This window comes from Panthera onca, chromosome E1, assembly GCF_046562875.1.
Source record: "Panthera onca isolate mPanOnc1 chromosome E1, mPanOnc1 haplotype 2, whole genome shotgun sequence".
NCBI lineage: Eukaryota > Metazoa > Chordata > Mammalia > Carnivora > Felidae > Panthera > Panthera onca.
In genome coordinates, this window is record NC_138352.1 from 40,123,990 (window position 1) to 40,144,472 (window position 20,483).

The following is a 20,483-nucleotide window of genomic DNA, read 5'->3' on the forward strand; positions in this document are numbered from 1 at the left end:
TCGACATAGCATTTCATTTGTAAATATTTCAGTATATAACTTTAAAAAAAAGAGTCTCTTTTTAAAAAATATAACCACAGTAACTTGTTCACATTAAAAAATTAACAAGAATTCCTTAACATCAAATACCCAGTGTTCAGGTTTCTAATTATCTCAGCACCTTAACCTTTTTGTTTTTCTCATTACTGTTTGTTTGAATCAGTAAAGTGCACATATTATGATGGCTTGATATCTCATAACTCTCTTTAATGTGTACTTATTTTGAGAGAGAGAGAGCAAACAGGGGAGGGGCAGAGAGTGAGGGAGACACAGAATCCGAAGCAGGCTCCAGGCTCTGAGCTGTCAGCACAGAGCCTGACACGGGGCTCAAACTTACAAGCCACGAGATCATGACTTGAGCCGAAGTTGGATGCTTAACCACCCAGTCCATCCCAAGCCACCCAGGCCCTCCTCTCATAACTCTCTTTAGCTACAGTGTTCAGTAAGGTAGCCACTAGCCACATGTGGCTTTTTAAATTGAAATAAAATTTTCATTTCCTCAGATGGATTAGCCACATTTCAAATGCACGTGTGGCTAGTGGTTACTAGGTTGGGCATTGCAAAAGCAGAACTTTCCCATCTTTGCAGAAAGTTTTCTTGGTCAGTGCTGATCTGTGGGTTCCCTCTCTTTTTTTTTTATCTTTGGTTTTCAGCAGTTTAACCATTACGTACCTAAGTGTTTTCCTTATATTTATCTGGTTAGGGGTTTTAATTGATTGTCTTGGGTCTGTAAGTTGATTGTTTCTCCCAAATTTGCCATCATTTCTTCAAAGTTTTCCTGCCCCATTGTGTGTCTCCTCCCTCTGGCACTCCAGCTACACAAATGTTAGACCACTTAATATCGTCCCTCAGATCATTGAGGCTGTTCTTTTTATCATCTTTCTCTGTTCTTCAGATTAAATAATTCCTATTGATCTGTTTTCAAGTCTATTGACTCTTTCTTCTGTAGGCTACAATCTTCTATTACTTCATGCAGTATAATTTTCTTCTCAGATAACATACTTTTTAATTCTAGGATTTCCATTTGGTTCTTGGCTAAAATTCCCCATTTGTCCACTCAGAAGTACAACTGGAGAAGCCTGTTTCACACCATACCCTCCTTCATCCCATCTCTACCCTTTGGCCATCCCTTGGGCCTAAGGGTATGCTAACTGACCCTCAGCAAAAGTGATAGAAGTTCTCAAACAGGCCCTGGAAACAGTGTTGGGTCTGTCTGCCAGGAAATTCTGTGTGTTCTATCTGCGTATATCTCTTTGGTCCTGAGAATTCTTCTATCCATTGGTTGCAGGGAGGCCACAGGAGGATCAGAGTATGGCTTTCTAAACCAGGAGATCCAGGGCTGGACCACCAGTTTATTCATCACTGAGGGCAGCTGGAATCCTCTATGTCAGTACTTCCACATCTTTTTTCTTGGGCTGGCTTAATTCTTCCCGAAATTACCTTGACTCTCTTGTCTAGAATATAAAGGCTTTCTGCCAGCATTCTGGAAGCTAAATTAGGAAAGATGGCTGAAGAGTCTCAGCATTCATTATGCATAAATTCGCTGAATTCATCACCCCTATTAAAGAATTAATCTTTAGTTTTTCGCAAGGGTTGAGGGCCTAAGGTAGCTTAGAATGGTGGTGGGGATCTCAGACTCCCAACAGCACCTTAAGCCTGTTTCTTTTAACACCGTCTATCCACAGTCCCCTCCATACATTTCTAGAGGTGTTGCCAGTCCTGAGCCTTTGAGAATTCTGTGGTGGTGTTGCTAATGCATGTATTTTACACTACCGAGATTTTGTTGCTCCCCAGTCTTTATAAGTTATACCTTTAATTTTTTTCTTTAATTATGACAGAATTTCTTCCAGGAGAAAGAAAATTTGTAATTTTCAGTCTGTTGTCTTTACCTGAAAGTCTGATAACACCTTTATAAAAATTCTTCTTTCTATAGTAGTTACAATTAGGAGCCTTGGAGTTTACAAACCTATATATGGTTTTTGTTATCAACCTATTGCTTTTAAACCCTACATAAGCATTGTTTGATAGCAGAATGAATACTAATTAGGGAAAATGTCTCTGGTTTTTTTTCTTTGAATGTCTCTTCTAAAACAACTTCTACTCATTTTACCCTTGGAGTGATTAGGGGAGAATGTGCTGAAGAGCCTAGCTCCAGAGAACACAATCTTACAGTCCTATTTATTCATATCTTTAAGATCTTTGTCAGCCAAAAGGGTTTTTTTTTTTTGGTTTTTTTTTTTTTTGCGCCAGTGTATGGCCCTGAGAAAATTCTGTCCCTTGCTACTCCTACATTGCAGTTCCAGCCTGTGAGACAATCAGTTGCAGATGGTGCCTGTCCCTGATATTTCATGGCTTACATATGTCAGTTCACACTCAGAAAGCCCATAGCTGTAGCTATTGTACCAAAAAAACTGGTAAATGCTTCCAAATGGAAGACCTTTTCAGCAGCTTCCATCAAATGAAGCTAACCAGCTTGGCATTTGCTGATTTTTCTTGACTGTCGTGCAAGCCAAACAAGTTCAGTGTTAAAAAACTTCTTTGGTCTTCCAGGATCCACAATTGAGGACTCTGCACGCTGATTGCTTTTATGGGACTACATGCTGCTTGAATAGCTGTTGAGTCCTTGAAGTGGTGGATTTTATGGGAACTATAAGAGGTTCCAAGGCCGGACAGATAGATCCAATGCTGAAAATAACCTCTGTAGACAGGACGGAACCTGAAATGTTCCATTAACAATATGTAGGTCATGGAGTCTTGGTTATGAAAGATGAAAACATTTTACTACCAAAGAGAAGAGAAAATTACTTTCTGTGATTGCTGCTTCAAATTTTTTTTCTAATCTTTATTTATTTTTGAGAGAGAGAGACAGAGTGCGAGCGGGGGAGGAACAGAGAGAGAGGAAGACACAGAATCCGAAGCAGGCTCCAGGCTCTGAGCTGTCAGCACAGAGCCCAACACGGGTGTCAAACTCACAAACCGTGAGATCATGACCTGAGCCAAAGTCGGATGCTTAACTGACTGAGTCACCCAGGTGCCCCTTTGCTGCTTCAAATTTGATTCATTTTTCATGTCTCATCTCAGAAATTAGACTATCTTTCATACTAGATACTGCTTTTTTACTAGGTTATCCTTACTGAGAATACTCCTTATCCTTTTCATCAAGATAATCAAGACTCTACTAGGCAATATCTTTTGTCTTTCTAAAATAATCAGCACTCAACAACTGGCTTATGGGACTCTCTTTTAGGATATACTTATTAATAGCAACTGCCCTGCTTGAATAACCACCCATAAGCAGTAGCCAGGAATTCTGTACCCAGATAAGCAGAGGTGGTCCAAAGCATCATAAATCTGGCATCAGTGGCAGGACACAGTTGTTCCTGAAATTCAGAATTCAGTTCTGAAAACACCCAGGCTTGTGACCTAGTTCCTCATAAAGAAGGGTCTCTCAGATCAGATTACTCAAGTAGCTGAAGCCCATGCTGCAGATCTTCAGCAAAAAATGAATTTCATAACGTAGTTCTAAAGTGGTAATAAAAATGATTTGTGGGTTTTCATCTATTAAAATCCCAGCCATCTTTATATCACGATGGTAAGTTAGGAGTTGATGATGAAAAATGGAATCAATTTTGTGGCTTTGGTTTGATAAATAATTAGAAAGTAGATTTAACAATGTGATCTTTATGCAGTAGGGGACTTTGAATTCTGAGTAAAAAGTAGGCACCTCTTTCTAGTCCCTAAGTTCTCATTATGGCTGATAATTTATGCAAAGCCATACAGTACGTTGTGGGTTGGAATTAAAGAGAGTTTACTCTGATTTTTCTGAGCTGGATTGAAGCCCACTCAAGAGCCATATCCTGCCCTCATTCATATTTACTCTCTTATATTTTGCCATAACATCATGTTCATTGAGATAAAAGAATTTGCTTTATTTACAATTTTTATGTAGGATTTAAGCATTGGCTTCATGGTATTGAGGTCCATATACCTTGAAAATAAAACTTCAAACTCTATTTCTGATGGAGTTTACCCTATATTAGCAGTAATGGTATCAACATCTACATGAATACTGGTAGTGATTTACTACCCTAGAATGGCCCATCCCATCTTAAGCTAGAAAGTTATTTATATTGACTAAAACATGTCTTCCTTTAAATTCTGTCTGTAGATCCTAGTTCTGCAGCTTGTGGTTTTATAGAACAAGTTTCTGTCTGAATCAAGGTTCATAGGGCCTGAAAATCTGTCAGTCTGAATTCATTTCCCTTTCAGTCCACTTCAGGAAAGCCTAAATTTATGGAAGGACATTTATTTGTGTGCACTGCAAGTAGATGCCAGTTTTCTTCTTCTAATTTTAAGTAGAAAAATTGGTTAGAAATAGAGACACTGGTGAATGTGCTTAGAATCAGTTACAGTTTGGAGACCAAGGGAAATAGTATTTAACCATTTTTGAAAAGTGTGTGAATAAATGGTGGTCCTTGGTTTGATAACATTCCTTTCCAGAAGCCATTAAAGGAGTTGGAAGGCTGAAAGCACAAAACTTCTCAATTCCATAGCTCATGCTCTTCACAATAATTTCTGTCCTTCTATGTGTGACCTGTTTCCCCAGTAAAACTGCTCAGAGCCAGCATCTGTGCATGGCGGCCTGTCCATGTGTCCAGTCATCTTGAAAACTATATGCCCTCCTTTTGTCCATGTTAAGATTAGATAATATACCGGGGCAGAACATATGCACACCTGTGAACCCCTTTGATTTCTGACTTGCTGCTAACTAATCTGAGACTGTATGTTTATTATCTAGAACCTAGTTTCATTCTAGATCAGTTTTACCCCAAGATTTAAAACTGAGTAATGTTCGGGGCTCCTGCGTGGCTCAATGAGTTGAGCATCCGACTTCAGCTCAGGTCATGATCTCACGATCCGTGGTTTAGAGCCCCACATGGGGCTCTGTGCTGACAGCTCAGAGCGTGGAGCCTGCTTTGAATTCTGTGTCTCCCTTTCTCTCTCTGCTCCTCCCCCACTCATTCTCTCTCTCTCTCTCTCTCTCTCTCTCTCTCTCTCTCAATAAAGTAGATAAACATTAACAAAAAATTTTTTTTTTAATGAGTAATGTTCGTTCATTCATTGAGGTCTGTGCATTTCCATTGGGTCTTCTGTCTTATGACATATCAGACTGGGGTGTGGAATATCTAATCACTTTAACTGGTGGTTTACTAGTCCTGTTTTCACCATTTTGTGATTCAGTACAGTATGTATTAAATGTATTTTTTAAATTGAACAGTAAGCCCTACATAGCAAGCAGTTCATGCTGTTACAGCAAATAGTATTCCGAGATGCAACAGCTACAACCAAGGTCACATAAGCTAGACCTAGCAAATAAAGGAGGGAGAGAGATGGGTGCCTTTAGGTTTAGAACCTATATAGATCTGGCAGAATGTTTAAGGTAAGACTTTAGGATTTGGGGAACTGTCAGGCAGGCTGAAAGGCCTGTGAGAATGTTGCTAGCTGTTTCTGGCAACTGAAACTGAATAGAGTCATTCTGTTGTAGGCTGCTGGAGGAAGAGAGAATTTGGGGTTTGTAATAGAGGTTTCTGGATAGTAACCAGATTGGTCAGTATAGTATGGCAGGTGAGTTCTGTGTTGGCAGAAAGAGATCACGTACACATTTGCTGTAAGTTTCTGATTTATTTTGCCTGACATCTAAAACTTCTTTAAAATAAGGAAGCTAGGGAACACCTGGGTGGTTCAGTCGGTTGAGTGTCCTGAATTCAACTCAGGTCATGATCTCATGGTTCGTCAAGTTCAAGCCCCGCATCAGTCTCTGCTGTCAGCATGGAGCCCTCTTTGGATCCTCTGTCCCCCTATCTCTCTGTGCCTCCCTCCCCCCGCCTCAAAAATAAATAAGCTTTAAAAAAAAAAAAAACGAGGAAGCTACCAGAGCTTCAGTGCATCTTAGCATTATTTTCCCTTATCCAGGTTCCTTGTGCACAGCTGCCCTCTCCAGTGACCTTCTCCATATAGGTGTGGTCCTATCAGAGTTTCAGTAGCGGCTTAATTTTTGCTATACCATTGCCCTGTTCTACTCAGGTATACATCGCCTGTCTGAAAGAACTTGTGTTGATATTTTTTTCTAAGCAGAAAAGCCAAAAGCCCAGCAGTTGTCTCTAGGGCCCTGTGTGATCTAGCCCTGCCTTTCCTCATTGACTGCGTCTGGGACACCTTTCAATTTTAATCAGAGGACTACAAGTACAAATTCATTTTCTTCCAAGTAGGCAAAGCAAACATTAGAAGCTATTGCTTCTTTACTCTGTTCATCAATATTTGAAAGGGCAAAATCACAGCACGTTAATGGACCCCAATTCCAAGGTTGGAGATAACTAGGAAAATAGAACGTATTTCTATTCAAATATTTGGAGAACGTTTTCTGTTGCTAACCTATGTCTGTGTGCCACTTTAAAATAAATTGCCACTACGCAGCTACTTATTAAACTGTTATCCTAATTGCCTAAGACTATTTTGGATAATATTTTCAGAGTAACTTTGGAGGCTCAAGGGTGCTCTGTAAGTGTCTTAGAGCCTCAGAGAAAACCAAAATCATTTGGATGCCTGGTAAGAATTAGAGCTGAGCAATTCCCTTTTTACTATAAGACTAGAAAGAAACCTGTCTTTTTCATAATTGTGATAGACACAAAGCTAGAAGGAGACAAATTTTAAGAGCGGAAAATGATTATCTTTTGCCAGTGGATATTCATTGTATCTCATTGCTCAATTCTTTGCGAGGTAACAATTTATTCAAATACTCAAAACAGTCTAGGGGTGGTTAGGGGTGGCTCAGTTGAGCATCGGACTCCTGAGTTTAGCTCAGGTCATGAACTCACGATCTATCCATACCACTTTACAATCTTTCTTTCTTTCTTTCTTTCTCTTTTTTTTTTTTTTTTTTAAGTTTATTTTGAGGGGCAGAGAGAGGGAGGAAGAGAGAGAATCCCAAGCAGGCTGCACACCCAGTGTGAGCCTGACCCAGGCCTCAATCTCATGACCATGAGATTATGACCTGAGCTGAAATCAAGAGTCAGACACTCCACTGACAGAGCCACCCAGGCGCCCCACATGCCACTTTACAATCTTAACCTTCTCTTTGGTGTTCTAGAGATACTAAGTTGGCCTGCATTCTAATTCGTGGTATAAACTTTTTGGGAGTTTTTTTGAGATGGAAATTAAGCAGATCTCATGACAGGATGGAGACCATAGGAGGAGTCAGGGTCCTTTTGGTTTCTTTTCACCTCCTCTCAAAACGGCCTACTAAGAGAGCTTGGCTCTTAGGATCTCCTTGCCTTTCTAAAACCCAGTGATTATAATGCTCTTATAGTAGAGGGTTTACAGTTTAAGAGATCATCTGGGGGTCTGTTCAGAGCTTTCCTTTCCCTTCTAAGAGCTCTTTGGTCATGGAACCTTCAAATGCTGAAGTGCCATGTTGTTGCCCAGGAGTAAATTACAGACATGGAGCCACTGCTTATATCAGGAGGAGGGGAACCTGTCGAATTTTCTCTGTACAGAGTCCCACTGTCCACGCACTCTTAACAATGAGAAAATCCTATCTGTTTGAGAGTGAACAAGTCTGGCTTTTATCTACGATAGGCAGCAGGTTGGTACCGTTCGAGGGCTTCTCAGCTGCTGTGTAATCCCATCTGATTTGTTGGTGGAGTGAGAAAGAATATGTAGAGATTCCAACAAGATTGGAATCTCAGTCTTGGAAGTAAACTAAAGATGCTGGTCAAGTTCAAATATGATTAGCATCAGAAGGAAAGTAAATTGACACTTTTGGTGGCAGGTTTCGTGATTACTTCTGCTCTGTTTTTAGCTGTAATTTCTTTTAAACTTTAAACTTCAGTTTCTCAGGATTCTCAACTTATTGGTCCACAGAATTTGAGATGGAAGACCATATTTCATACTACAGATGGTAGATATTTGGGGGGCATTGACCAGAGATGCAGAAGTACAGGTGGGAAGTCCAGCAGCTAGCAGATTGAGTCTCAGATGACATACATCACACAGTTGGAGTATGTGCCATTAAAAACCTGTCACTCAGAGCCATTCCCTCAGGATCTGTTGACTAGGTGGTGTGGCACTTAAAACACATCTGAATCATCATTCCTCAGAGAACTGGAGATGGTTGGCGTCACTGCCTGGTCCTAGCTTGGACCAGCCTGCAAATACTCTTTCCAAAATCTAAATGGAGAGGAGGAATGAAAGAAAAAAAAATATTCTTCAGAGACTTGGAAAGGTCACAAGTGACGTCAGGAAAGAGTAGATGATATACTCTTCAGAGGTGAGCTGTGTGCCACTTGCCTGGGTTTTTCTTGTGGCCCTGCCTCCTGCGGTTATCTCTGGTGAGAGGCTGCATTTACCAGAGTTCAGACTGAGTTCATCTCGTACCTTTTTATAGTACTTTTGAGTACACTGGAACGAGGTTAGAATATTAATTTAGCCTGCTTGTCTCCAGCTGTGCACCATAAAGAGGCTTCAGCTACCGCAGCAGGCTTCCTATACTATGGAAGGAAACTAATTGCTACTTACAGGCCGAAGCTGACAGGCTGCACTTTCCCCGGCAGCCACTGAAAGTAACTTTTGAAAATCATTATTATTATTAAACATTTATAGCCCGCTTTTGTGTTTTCCAACTGCCTCATAATCATTTCTTTTTGCTCCTCCTATTGATGTCCCTGAAAGGCAAGTTGATATTGTTATGGTCACACGCTGCACGTGACAGGGCAGAGGCACAGAAGATTCGGTAATCTGCTCTTTGGTGCCATCTGTGATCTGTTTTAGGCGTCCTCAGAGCAGCTTTAGGTATGCACTCTGTTCCTTTGTCCGTTGAATCCATTTCATCACTGCTTGCTTTTTACATAGTGTGTGAGTATTCATGGCTTTTATACTTTTTTGGCTGACACTCACAGTAAGAAATACAGTTTCTCTACACACACACACACACACACACACACACACTGCATACGTAAAACCAAAACAGTTTTGGCAAACTGTTCATAAGATGCACTATCATATTTTCCGTCCTGTTTTATTTTTTAATTTATTTTAGATAAATTTTTATTTTGAGAGAGAAAGCCAGCGTGTGAGCGGAGGAGGGGCAGAGAGGAAGAGAGAGAGAGAATCGATCTCAAGCAGGCTCCATGCTCAGTGCAGAGACTGACACGGGGCTCGATCTCACAGCTGTGAATCATGACCTGAGCTTAAATCAAGAGTCTAACATTTAACTGACTGAGCCATCCAGGCGCTGCTGTTTTATTATTTTATACAAGTTTCAACCCACTATCTTAATCTTAAGAAGCATCATTTGGTCATGATCCACAATTTTTAAACACACTGCTAGGAGGTACTTGAAGAATACACATGGGACATTTTCTGGAGCATCAGTTTTACTCAAAAGTAAAGGGAGAAAACCCATTTTCATATTAAAACATACAGATGCATTATGGAATAGTGTGGAACTTCAGAGAAATTTTGTTCTTATGATGGGCTACTTCATCATCTACCCCCAATCCTCACCCTTCCTTCTACTTCCACCCTGGTATATATGTCCATACTTTCCTCTTCTGTTAAGGGAAATACACTATAAAAAACTTGAGAAGTACTGTCCTTTTGGAAACTTTAGACCAAGTTTATATCTTGTCTAAACCTAAATGGTTTTCAGGTACTTTGAGTAGTACATTTTACAGTTGGTATTCTTATTGAGTACTCACTCTGTACCAGTCACTGTTCTAGAAACTGAGAGCAGTTTCGTAAATAAGACAAAACCCCTCCTCTCATAGCATTTCCATTCTGCTGCAGGGCGGGGTATGTGTGGCACGGGGACAGGCAGTGAGTAAACCAACAAATAAGTAAAATAGTATGTCAGATGAAGGCATTGGAGAAAAATAAAGCAGAGATTGGGATAGGCAGTCCTGGGGTGGTGTAATTACACCTTGGTGGTGTAATTTTATAAATACATTGATCATGGAAGACCTACGTGGAAAGATAATATTTGATTAAAGCGAAGACCTAAAGGAGGCGGGAATAAGCCATGCAGATTTTTGGAGGAAGAGAATTCCAGACAGAAGAATTCCAGACAGCAAATGCACAAAGCCATAAGATAGGAGAGTGCCTGTTCTGTGCCAGAGAAAACAGCAGGCCCCTGTGGCTGACATGGAGCTAGCAAGGAGAGAGTCACAGCACATAATATCAGAGAGGTAATAGGCATCAGATTATAGGCGTTCGTAACTTTGGTTTTTATCCTTAGTGAGATGGGAAGTCATTGGAGGTTTGAGCAGAGAGGTATTTATGAGCTGACCCACATTTTAAGAACTCTCTGGCTGCTGTGTTGAGAATAGACTGGGGTGTTACAGGGGGTGGAGGAGGCAGGTGCAGAAACAGGGAGACTGTTAGAAGGCTTTGTGGTATTTCTATTTACTGTTTAGGGATAGGGAGGGGAGATCAAGAAATTGGTTTTAGACATGTTCAGTTTGAGATAATTAGTTATCCAAGTAAAGATACTAAGGCAGTTGGGATATATATGTTGTAACTGATTTCCCATACGCAAGCTAGGTATTGATATTAAAGCTCTCGGAAAGTAGTTCTTCAGCTTGTCAGGATTATGCCTTCCTATTCTGTATATGTTGGGATGGAGAATTTCAAAATAAGAAAGCTCTCTAAAGCAATCAGTAGTATCCTCTTTAAGGTTCTATTTAAGAGTAGCTGCTATCCGGATTGGAACTGAGCTGGCTTCATACTGTGTTTTTCCCTTGATTCTTTTTGGCCTCAATGCCTAAAGAGTGATTGGCATGTCATCCTTGGAGAATCTAGTATTTGGGTTGTGATTTACTCCCTATGTTATTCTTAGCATATAGATGTTCTTCTAGCTCAGTGATTTCAAACAAAAAGCTTTTATCTATCATCCACCTGTCCCTGCCTCACTGAGTACCAGTATACCTAACATAGATGTTAATGGGATTATGTTAGGCATACAGATGATAATAGAGGTAGAAAAAGTTGGGAAATGAATGTTTCATTCCATTTGCTCAACATCTTCCCCTTAATTTCATGCAACAAATATTTATTGAGCCGTGGGCATGTCAATGATAGAGCCCCTGCCCTCAAGGAGCTCATTATATTATGAGGGAGGCAGATGTAAACTGTTATGCTATGGTGGAAGTGTATGCACTGGGTGTGTGGAGAGGGATTAGAGTTTTCCTGAGAAATCTTAAACTTGAACTGAATCTTCAGATTAAATAGGTATTGGGACACCTGGGTGGCTCAGTTGGTTAAGCATCGGACTTTGCTCAGGTCATGATCTCACGGTTCTTGAGTTTGAGCCCTTAATCGGGTTAGTACAAGCCCCACTTCTCTTTCTCCCTCTCTGCCCCTCCCTCATTTGCACCCTCTCTCTCAAAACAACAACAACAACAACAACAAAAGATATTTTTCAGACAGCTGAAGCTTCAGGGGAATATATTAAGCAGGAAGAACAATATGTAAAAAGGCACAGAGCTATGAGTTTCAGTGTTTGGAGAACAAGAAGTAATTTTGATATGGTTGAAGTTAAGGAAATAGGCTGGAGAGGAGGTAGGCAGGGGTCAGATCCAAGAGAACCATATACTCTTGAATGGATGCAGTAGCCAAGAGTAAAACTGGGAGCTACCAAATACAGAGTCTGAAAAGCTAATGTAAGAGGGGAAGTGCCTCCTCCAGAGTGACCTGTGCTATGGATCCCATAAAGAGAGATTTTACTAAGGGCACAGTAGCAAGAAGAATCATTAAGCTAACAGTTTGCTAATACGCCTTTTTTTTTTTTTTTTTTAATCTCTTCTGATCTCTTTTTAGCATAGCGGTAGTACTACATTTGAGCATGTGTAAGTTTTCACTTGAGTCTAGTATGGTTATCCTTTATATGAAAATTCTGAATAAAAAGGCAAAAAAGAGGATGAAAGAAGAGGGAATTTTTCTTCACAGACACTTGTTAGCTTACTTACTGTAAGCCAGGCACCATTCTAAGTGCTTCATCAGTACTCACTCACTGTTCTCTTAACAATCCATGCATTCAGCACCATTATCTTCATCGGACAGGACACTGAGCTGAGTACTCCTTGCCCAAAGTCACAACAGCTAGTAAATGTGACAGAGTCAGAATTTGAAATCAGGTGGTCAGGTCTGGTTCCCAAGTCCACGTTCTGAACCACCACTGTGTCTGCTGCCTCTGATCTGGGTGTCCCAGCTTCTCAGAATTATTCTAGAGCAGAAGTCCCAGGATAGTATTCAGGGTGTCCTGAAATCCCTGAAATTGTATGTCAAAATGTTGCGTGTATGTTTTTCAGGAAGAGGGTCCGTGACTTTTATCTGTTGTCAAGGGGGTCCCCGAGGTAGAATGGTTTAGCACTACTGACCTAGAGGAGCTTTTCATGTCTTTTCCATTGTTAAAAGGCTCCAATTAGAAGGATTCCCTCAGAAGAATAAGATACTTGCAATCTTATTCAGACTCCTTAGGTGACACTGTTTGAAATTAATTGCTTCTCTGCTTGGTCTTCCTAGGAACTTTTTCCAAACTAGACCACACCAGGCTCCAGATTTAGATTGTTATTTACATAGGATGAAGCCTTGGCTTCTGTTTTGAAAAATCTCTCCAGATGATTCTAATATGTCTTTGGTTAAGAACCACTAATGTTATCCCCTGGAGGACAAAGATTATATTTTCTGTATTCTTCCTTCTATTTCAAATGCTTGGGATATAGTAAACACTAATAAAGGTTTGAATGAGTGGCACATTGTGAAATATGACTGCTTTATATTCAAAGATGATAGTAATGATAATCACTCACATTTCTCATAGGACTTTTCTATAACCCACACTAGCCCACCTCAGTTTTCCCTTCTAAATAAATACCATTTACAGAGCCCGGCACTACCTCAGGATCTTCTTGATGCCCTTATTTGAAGTAAGAGTTCTCTCATTGCTGAGTACCGGATGATTTAGAAAATACCTCTTTCCCAGCAGCCCACAACTGGTATAAATCTTTTCAAGTGGTACTCTAGTACATGTAAATGTCTGTGGTCCTCTTTCCTGAGGTTAGTTACTCTGCTTACATTTACTAGACTCTAGCTTTTTTAGAATCCTGCTGTCTCAGCATTTGGGGCATCAGATTATGTGATATAGGTCAGAAACTCCTAGGGGATTGGTAATTGAAAAGCACAAGTTACAAAGAAAGTAATTTGATGGGTTCTTCTGGGAGAGAGAGAAGAGAAAGACAGTGTCAAGTAGACATAACCAAATTATGGAGATGAAGTAAAGGTATTATTTACGCTGGGGGAGTTGAGTTGATGATAAACGTCAAAGAACTGGAAAAACTTGAAAAGAGGATATCTGTATCTCGTGGCCAAAGTTTTGATAAAGAGCTAGATACGCTGTTGAAGTTTGGACATTTGCCCCAAAGGGGTGAAGGAGGGGTGCTAGATAAGCCCCCCCCCTTTTTTTTTTACTTTATTTGTTTAGAGCAAAAGGAAAGAGAAATAGGCATGGTTACTGATTATAGGACTTACCCAGAGAACTGTTTTCCTGCCTTGCCAAGAGCATAGATGGGAAAGTTACTAGTGACTGAAACCAGTGGGAAGTGGTGGTTTAGAGCAGTTCTCCTCCTCCTCTCCCATCTTACAGTATGTGGTTTTTGTCATCTGCTGCAGTGGAACCTGCCTGTTTCTGAATATATACACCAATCAGTGTCACCCCTGAATAAAAGTACTTATTGTAGCTTTTTAGAAATATAAACAGCATGCTCTGAATTGAACAACAGGCTGTGGTAGAATTCACAGCCTCCCTAAATCAGGAGCTTGTATTGTGACAAGAAAACTCATTTCTTTGCTTGCTGTAAGTCTTTTCCTTTTTCTAGTCCTCAGATTTAGCAGTGTTTGAGCAGCAAGCTTTTTCCAACCATAGGGCTTAAGAAAGAAGATTTTATAAAAGAAAAACTTTAAAACTTGTATCTAGAAAGGTGATGGGGGGTGGGTAGTGCTGTCTGGCACCAGTTACTTTGGAAAGAGGAAAAAGTAAAGGTTTGGAGTCAAATTTGCATTTGAGCCTGCTACGTCTGTGCACTAGCAGTGTGACCCTGGATGTTACTTAATCTTTTGGAACCTCAGTTCCTCATCTGTCAGATGTGAGCAGGGAGTGACACCTACTTTGGGATAATAACAATGAGGATTAGAAATAATATCATTAATAGTACTTAGTAAGTGGGAACAGAAGCTACTACTGTTAATAACCATGGAAACAAACAATAACTGAATAGTTTATTCTGGGTGCAGAACTTAACGCCTTCAATTTATCCCTCCAGGGCTCCTTCTGGAAAGAGGTAGAGTTGTGGGTTGTCCAGGGCTCTGACAGTGGAATGAGTAAGGGATGTGCTTTGCAGTGTATGGGCTGGTATGTCTTGATTTGGGAAGTCCTGCACTGTCTGTAAGAGGAAGGAAATAGAGTGATATATTTCTAGACACATACTGTTCCTTCCCTCCTACCTGGCTTCCTATGATGTCCTGATTTTCCCTCGATACTTTCTTGGCAGGTGGCTGTGAAAAACAATATTGATGTCTTCTACTTCAGCTGCCTCATCCCACTCAATGTGCTTTTTGTAGAAGATGGCAAAATGGGTAAGTACGTCCTCCTGTCCTTCTGCCAAATATACCTTTGCCCTTCCTCTGAATGTCAGAGTATACCCCAGAAGCTTTTTTAAGATTAAAAAAAAAAAAAAAAAAAAAAGGTGGGGGGGGGAGGGTAAGTCTGTTTTAAAGGCCTAATGCTTACTAATTATATTTATTCTCCTGAGTCACAGTTGATCTTGCTTTGCTGTTGGTCTCTCTATCATAGTGCCGGTTTTCTGAATAATCTGGTCACTCCAGCACAGAGTAAGTGGTTTGGTGACAAGGAGATGTGGATTTGAATCTCACTTTCGCTGTTGGTTAGCTGTGTGGTTGTGGCAAGGTGCTTAACTTTCCTGAGTTTCAGTTTTCAAGTTTGCAAAGTGGAAGTAGTTATTGTAAAGACTTGATGAGATAATATATGCAGATTTAGCACTTAGCCCTATACTAAGTTCTTACTGTCTCAAAATAAGAATTCAGTAATTTGCAATAAACCATTAGTACTCCTCATGTGGTTGTTGACATTTCTGTCTTCCCTTACTTAAGAAACCACCACCTAATAACACTCACTTATACTGGTACATATTAATTGTATTGGTACTTAATTGATTTGATTCTTAAAATGGCTCTTTGGGTAGGCAGGACAGATGTAATTATGTATGATGAGATTAAGGGTCAGAAAGATCACAAGACTTACGCAAAGTCATGAAACAGGAGAACAGTGGAGCCAGCGCTGAATCCTGGATGTAGACTTTTTCCAGTGATGTGAGATTGATCGGTGTGGAGTATTTGCACAGCTGAGGACTGGCTCTGGGTCTTGGCCGCTCCTGGCTGTGTTGTAAGAGCCAGCACTCCTGAAGAGAAGCAGTTAAGGCATCAGAAATCGGAATATTGGCAGACTGCACATCCTCCCCTTCCCTCTGCTTCCCCACACAGAGCGCCAGGTCTTCCTCGCAACATGGAAGGATATTCCCAACGAAAATGAACTTCAGTTTCAGATTAAGGAATGTCATCTAAATGCTGGTGAGTAATGACTCTGAATTTCTTGTGCAGCTTAGTAAATCAAATTAGGTACTTGAAAAATTTGTTTTTAATTACCTCTGCTTTCCACATCTACTTGTTTCTGGTGGCTATATGCTAGGTATTTGACTTTGTAAACTTCTCTTTAAAAACTTGAGATGTTTTTATGCAGGGTACTACATTATTCACAAGCTAACAGATTGCACAAACTAGAATGGGTCCATCCACCCAGTTCTTTAGCAGTTGAACATGTGTTAGTCATGTCTCTTGCACATCCCCCTGTAAGCCTCAAGTAATTGAAGTGGCATTTGAGGATATACACTCTCCCAAGGATTAAAAGGACTGTTTCTCCTTTTGTATCAACCTTCAGTATTAGAAGAAAGGTGACTTTCTAAGATCCTTATGCAGAATCTTGTGATTGTAATTAAACAAAAATACATCATAACTGATTAAATTAGCTTTTTTTTCTTGAGTTGTATCAACTTTCATATGATGATATTAACCTCTATAATCACCATTAAAAAGCCCCAGGCCCTTCTGTAGTTAATTTTATTACTGCAATAGAACATCAAAGCAAGAACCCAAAGAGGAGAAACCATACAGCTGTATTATTCCCTAGGTCTTGATAGGGCTTGTCTCACGGAAGTTTCCTGAGGAGTTAGAAGGGGCCCTGAGCTTTGCAGTGTCCTGCCTTGGTCCCAGGCACTCTCTTTTTTTTTTTTTTTTTTTTAATGTTTATTTATTTAGAGAGAGAGAGAACAAATGAGCAGGGGAGGTACAGAGAGAGGGGGAGAGAGAGAATCCCAAGCAGGCTCCGCACTACCAGCACAGAGCCCGATGCAGGGCTCAAACTCATGAACTGTGAGATCGTGACCTGAGCCGAAACCAAGAGTCGGATGCTTAATCGACTGAGCCATCCAGACACCCTGGCAGTCGCTCTTTTTTGAGGTTAGCACAAAGCTTTCTAAGTTTGAATGAAAATGAGCCTTGGTGCTTGGTACCTTCTCCTCTGCCTTTTATCTATTTCCTCCTCATTTGTCAATGGTTTGCACATGGGGTTTTCAGTGGCTGTCCCACCATAACTGCAGCACAGCAGTGGGAGAAAGGGGCAGTATGGGAGTACAGAGAAGGGTGAGAAACTGTCTTCTCTCATTCCTACCTTTTCTTTTTAACTTTTGTCTTTTGGGGCTCTATGATATATGTATTCATCCTCTGTGTTCAGACAGATCTTCTCTTATGGGGCTGCTCCTGAACCTTTGAAGAAGTGTCTGAGGAGATAGTCTTCTATAATTTCCATTGTAATAACTATGTAGTTGATTCTCTTCAGGAACACCACAACATCTGCCTTCTTCCTAATGTAGTCTTGGTCTAGGTTTCTCACCCTGACTGGTTATGTATGTATTAAACAAAACTAAAGTTTTTGCTACATTTTCATAAAAAAGTCATAATCCAGAGGCACCTGGGTGGCTCAGTTGGTCAAGCATCTGACTTCAGTTCAGGTCACGATCTCTCCATTCCCAAATTCGAGCCCCACATCAGGCTCTGTGCAGACAGCTCAGAGTCCGGAGCCTGCTTCGGATTCTGTGTCTCCCTCCTCCTCTGCTCCTCTCCTGTTCATGCTCTGTCTCTCAAAAATAAATAAATGTTAAAAAAAATTGTTTTAAAAATCATAATCCAGTTGAGGTGCTTTTGGTGCCATATTCTAGGTAGATGACGGTGTTACCTGTCCTCTCTGAGGCTCACGGTCAGCTACCACAAGCCTCATTTCATGAGTGTAGGAGCTTGGGTAGCCTTCCATGGCAGAAGCTGTGCTGCAGGAAGCTGTCAGGTGCAGAATCCACAGTGGCTCATGGTGAGAACCAAAGCAGATCATGTTAGAGAAGCACTCCTACCCAGCTTAGAAGACACCCTTTGTTCAAGTCACTCTTGCGGAGGTTGGTCCTATGGCAGCATTTCATATATTATTGTCCTGAGAACATTTGTCTCTCAAAGAAAAAAGGGGGTTCTGTGGTTACAGCTGCAAAAGGCAGTGCATGATGGGCCTCTACTAGAAGTTGCCATTGCATGTGAGCACACATAAAAGCTGAGGAGCCCACCATTGTGGAAACCTGTTTAACTCAAGGTTAACTGAATTTATTGACCATGGAATTTAAAATCACAACACGCTTATTAACATCCTGTGGAACACCAGTGTTCCTTTTTTTTTTTTTTTTTGAGATTTAATTTTAATCTCTACACCCAGTATAGAGGTTCGAACTCACAACCCCGAGATCAAGAGTCACCTGCTCCACAGACCAAGCCAGCCAGACGCCCCAACACCAGTGTTCCTTGAGCATGATCTGGGAAACACTGGCCTATAGGGAACAAAGGAAGGCCAGAGTAATTGGAAAGGTTTGGTTTCAGACATCCAGTATGAAAGGGAAATGGTTTTTCAAAAAAAAAAGAAAAAGAAGTTTGGATGACTGATGGTTTTAGTCTGGCCTGCCAAAATAAAAGATCCCCTTACATCCAGATTGGAGTTCTGAACCCTTACTGCACCTTAGTGTACATTTATGATCTTGCCAAGGAAGAGATGTCTGGCCTTTCTCCCAGTGGGGCTGTGTCCTCTGCTGTAGCCTGGCACAATTTCTCAGAGCAAATTCAGTTTTGATCAATTCTGCCATGGCTTCATGCCAGTTCCTCACTGCCTTGGGTGCTCCAAATACCAGCGAATAGGTTTTTCAGTGACATACTGCCTTATGGCAGCATAGCATATGGAGTGGAAGGAAAAACAGCCACTTTTGTTTTCTTCAGGAGGCCAAGGCCATCATTTTCCCACACTAAATCACTGCTAATCTGCAAGACCACTTCCTGCAACTAATCCTTTCTAGCTTTTCCTCTGCATCCACCCCAAAGTCTGGAGTGGCCTGGCCTTTACATTTCCCTCCAGTCCTGAGGGCTCTATTAACAGTATGTTTCCAGGTTTAGTGCCTTCTGATTCAACACCCTGGGTCTAGCTGGGAGCTAAAAATACCATCCTTTCCAGCTGATCTGCCCTAATCACAATAGCACCAACACTTTAAATAGCTTTTCTGTGCCAGAGTAGACATTTGACAGATGGAACTAACACTCTGAGGGCTACAGGAAGTCACAGGCTTAAAGGACTTAGCAACCTGGCCTTCAGTCTTCACTTTTGCTCTTCCATTTCTTTCCATAGAAAATAAACAGGAAACCCTCTTCCCTTCCTAAGCCTTAAAAATTATAATCAGATCTTAATAGAAAGGTGTATATGATAAGGGGCTTATGGGACCACTAGTTGTGTAAATACTAGAAAATGTTAAATCACGAAGGCACTAATGTATGGGTTTCCCTGCTTCCTAGCACTTGTCATCTCTCCTGGTGTCAAGAGTTTGCATGAATCTGTTCTGCAGCTTACCATTAGCTACATGTCAGGGTTAGTGTATGTCTGGGATCACTATCTTAATTGCACAAGAACTAGTTGCAGTGCTTGGAGAAAGGAGCCTTTCTAGCAAGCAGTCTACAAACCTGTTTTTTTAAATTGTTTATTATATTTTTAAAAGCTCAGCAGCATATTGTATCTGTATTCACTAGTTAGGCACTACAGTAGGGGACAGATCTTTCTTCTGGTGGGATACTTAGGTAGGGGTGAGTTCTGTTTCTCTGTTTTGTTGTCGCTCTCCCTGTCCTTTGGAACATGTCAGAAATGGAAATGCTTCGCTGGCCATCACTTAAGTAGAGTTTGGTTGCTCAAATGGTAAAATGTGTTTTTTTCAGCAGTCGTAGTTTGGGACTCAGTTGGCCCCAAATGTAAATTTCCCCTTCCCACTCTCAAATATAAGTACCATCTCCACTCTTCCTGGTGCTGGAAGAGATGTGACCTTAGCTAAAGTAGGAAAATGAAGACCATATCCACACCTCCTCAGATTTTAGGCCCCAGACTCAGCCAACTTTGGGGAAGAAGACAAATGAACAAGAAGAAACCCCATCTGAAAGCAAGTATAAACCTATTTGATATCTTTTTTAGTCTATCCTTTAGGGCAGATCTCCTTGTCTTTACAACTCCTCCTAACATTCTCAGACTCTCAGAGTGGTGGTAAGATTACATCTTATTTCCCAGAAGTTCAGGTGTGTTAACACACACACACACACACACACACAAATGTTACCTTGTCAAGAAATGTATCCCAGTCTGTCTGGGAAGCCTCCTCTCATCTGGCTCCCATTGCTATTCTTTTTTTTTTTTTTTTTTTTTTTTTTTAATTTAACATGTATTTATTTTTGAGAGACAGAGAGAGACAGAGCATGAGCCAGGGAGGGGCAGAGAGAGAGGAGACACAGAATCCAAAGCAGGCTGCAGGCTCTGAGAAAGCTGTCAGCACAGAGCCTGATGCGGGGCTTGAGCCCACAAACTGTGAGATCATGACCTGAGCCGAAGTCGGATGCTCAACCGACTGAGCCACCCAGGCGCCCTTCCCGTTGCTATTCTTAATAAGTACATTTAGTACAGTCCGATTATTCTTTCCTCTATCTGTCTTCAAGCTCAAACCTAATATGTAAGATTTATAAAACTTGACTCACGCATACCTATGTTCTAAACCCCTCCCTGCAGTTGGTCTTCTGGTAGAAATTATAAAATTATATACAGCCATTCAGTAGGAGCAGAGCCAGGTTTCTGGCCAGAATGTTTCCTAGATGTATTAACGTTACCTTCATTCAACTTGTTTATTCTGCCTGGCTGTTTGCCACGTTTT

The 20,483-nt window shown here is 40.9% G+C and overlaps 1 protein-coding gene across 1 annotated transcript in view; it reads left to right on the forward strand.

Moving 5' to 3' along the window:
* Positions 1 to 20,483, forward strand: part of AP2B1 (adaptor related protein complex 2 subunit beta 1) — a 130,343-nt gene that overhangs the window by 98,852 nt on the left and 11,008 nt on the right. The window contains exons 19-20 of the mRNA XM_078437458.2: positions 14,640 to 14,724; positions 15,649 to 15,735. Of these exons, the coding sequence (XP_078293584.1) occupies positions 14,640 to 14,724; positions 15,649 to 15,735 (172 nt within the window). The remainder of the gene's footprint in view (positions 1 to 14,639; positions 14,725 to 15,648; positions 15,736 to 20,483) is intronic.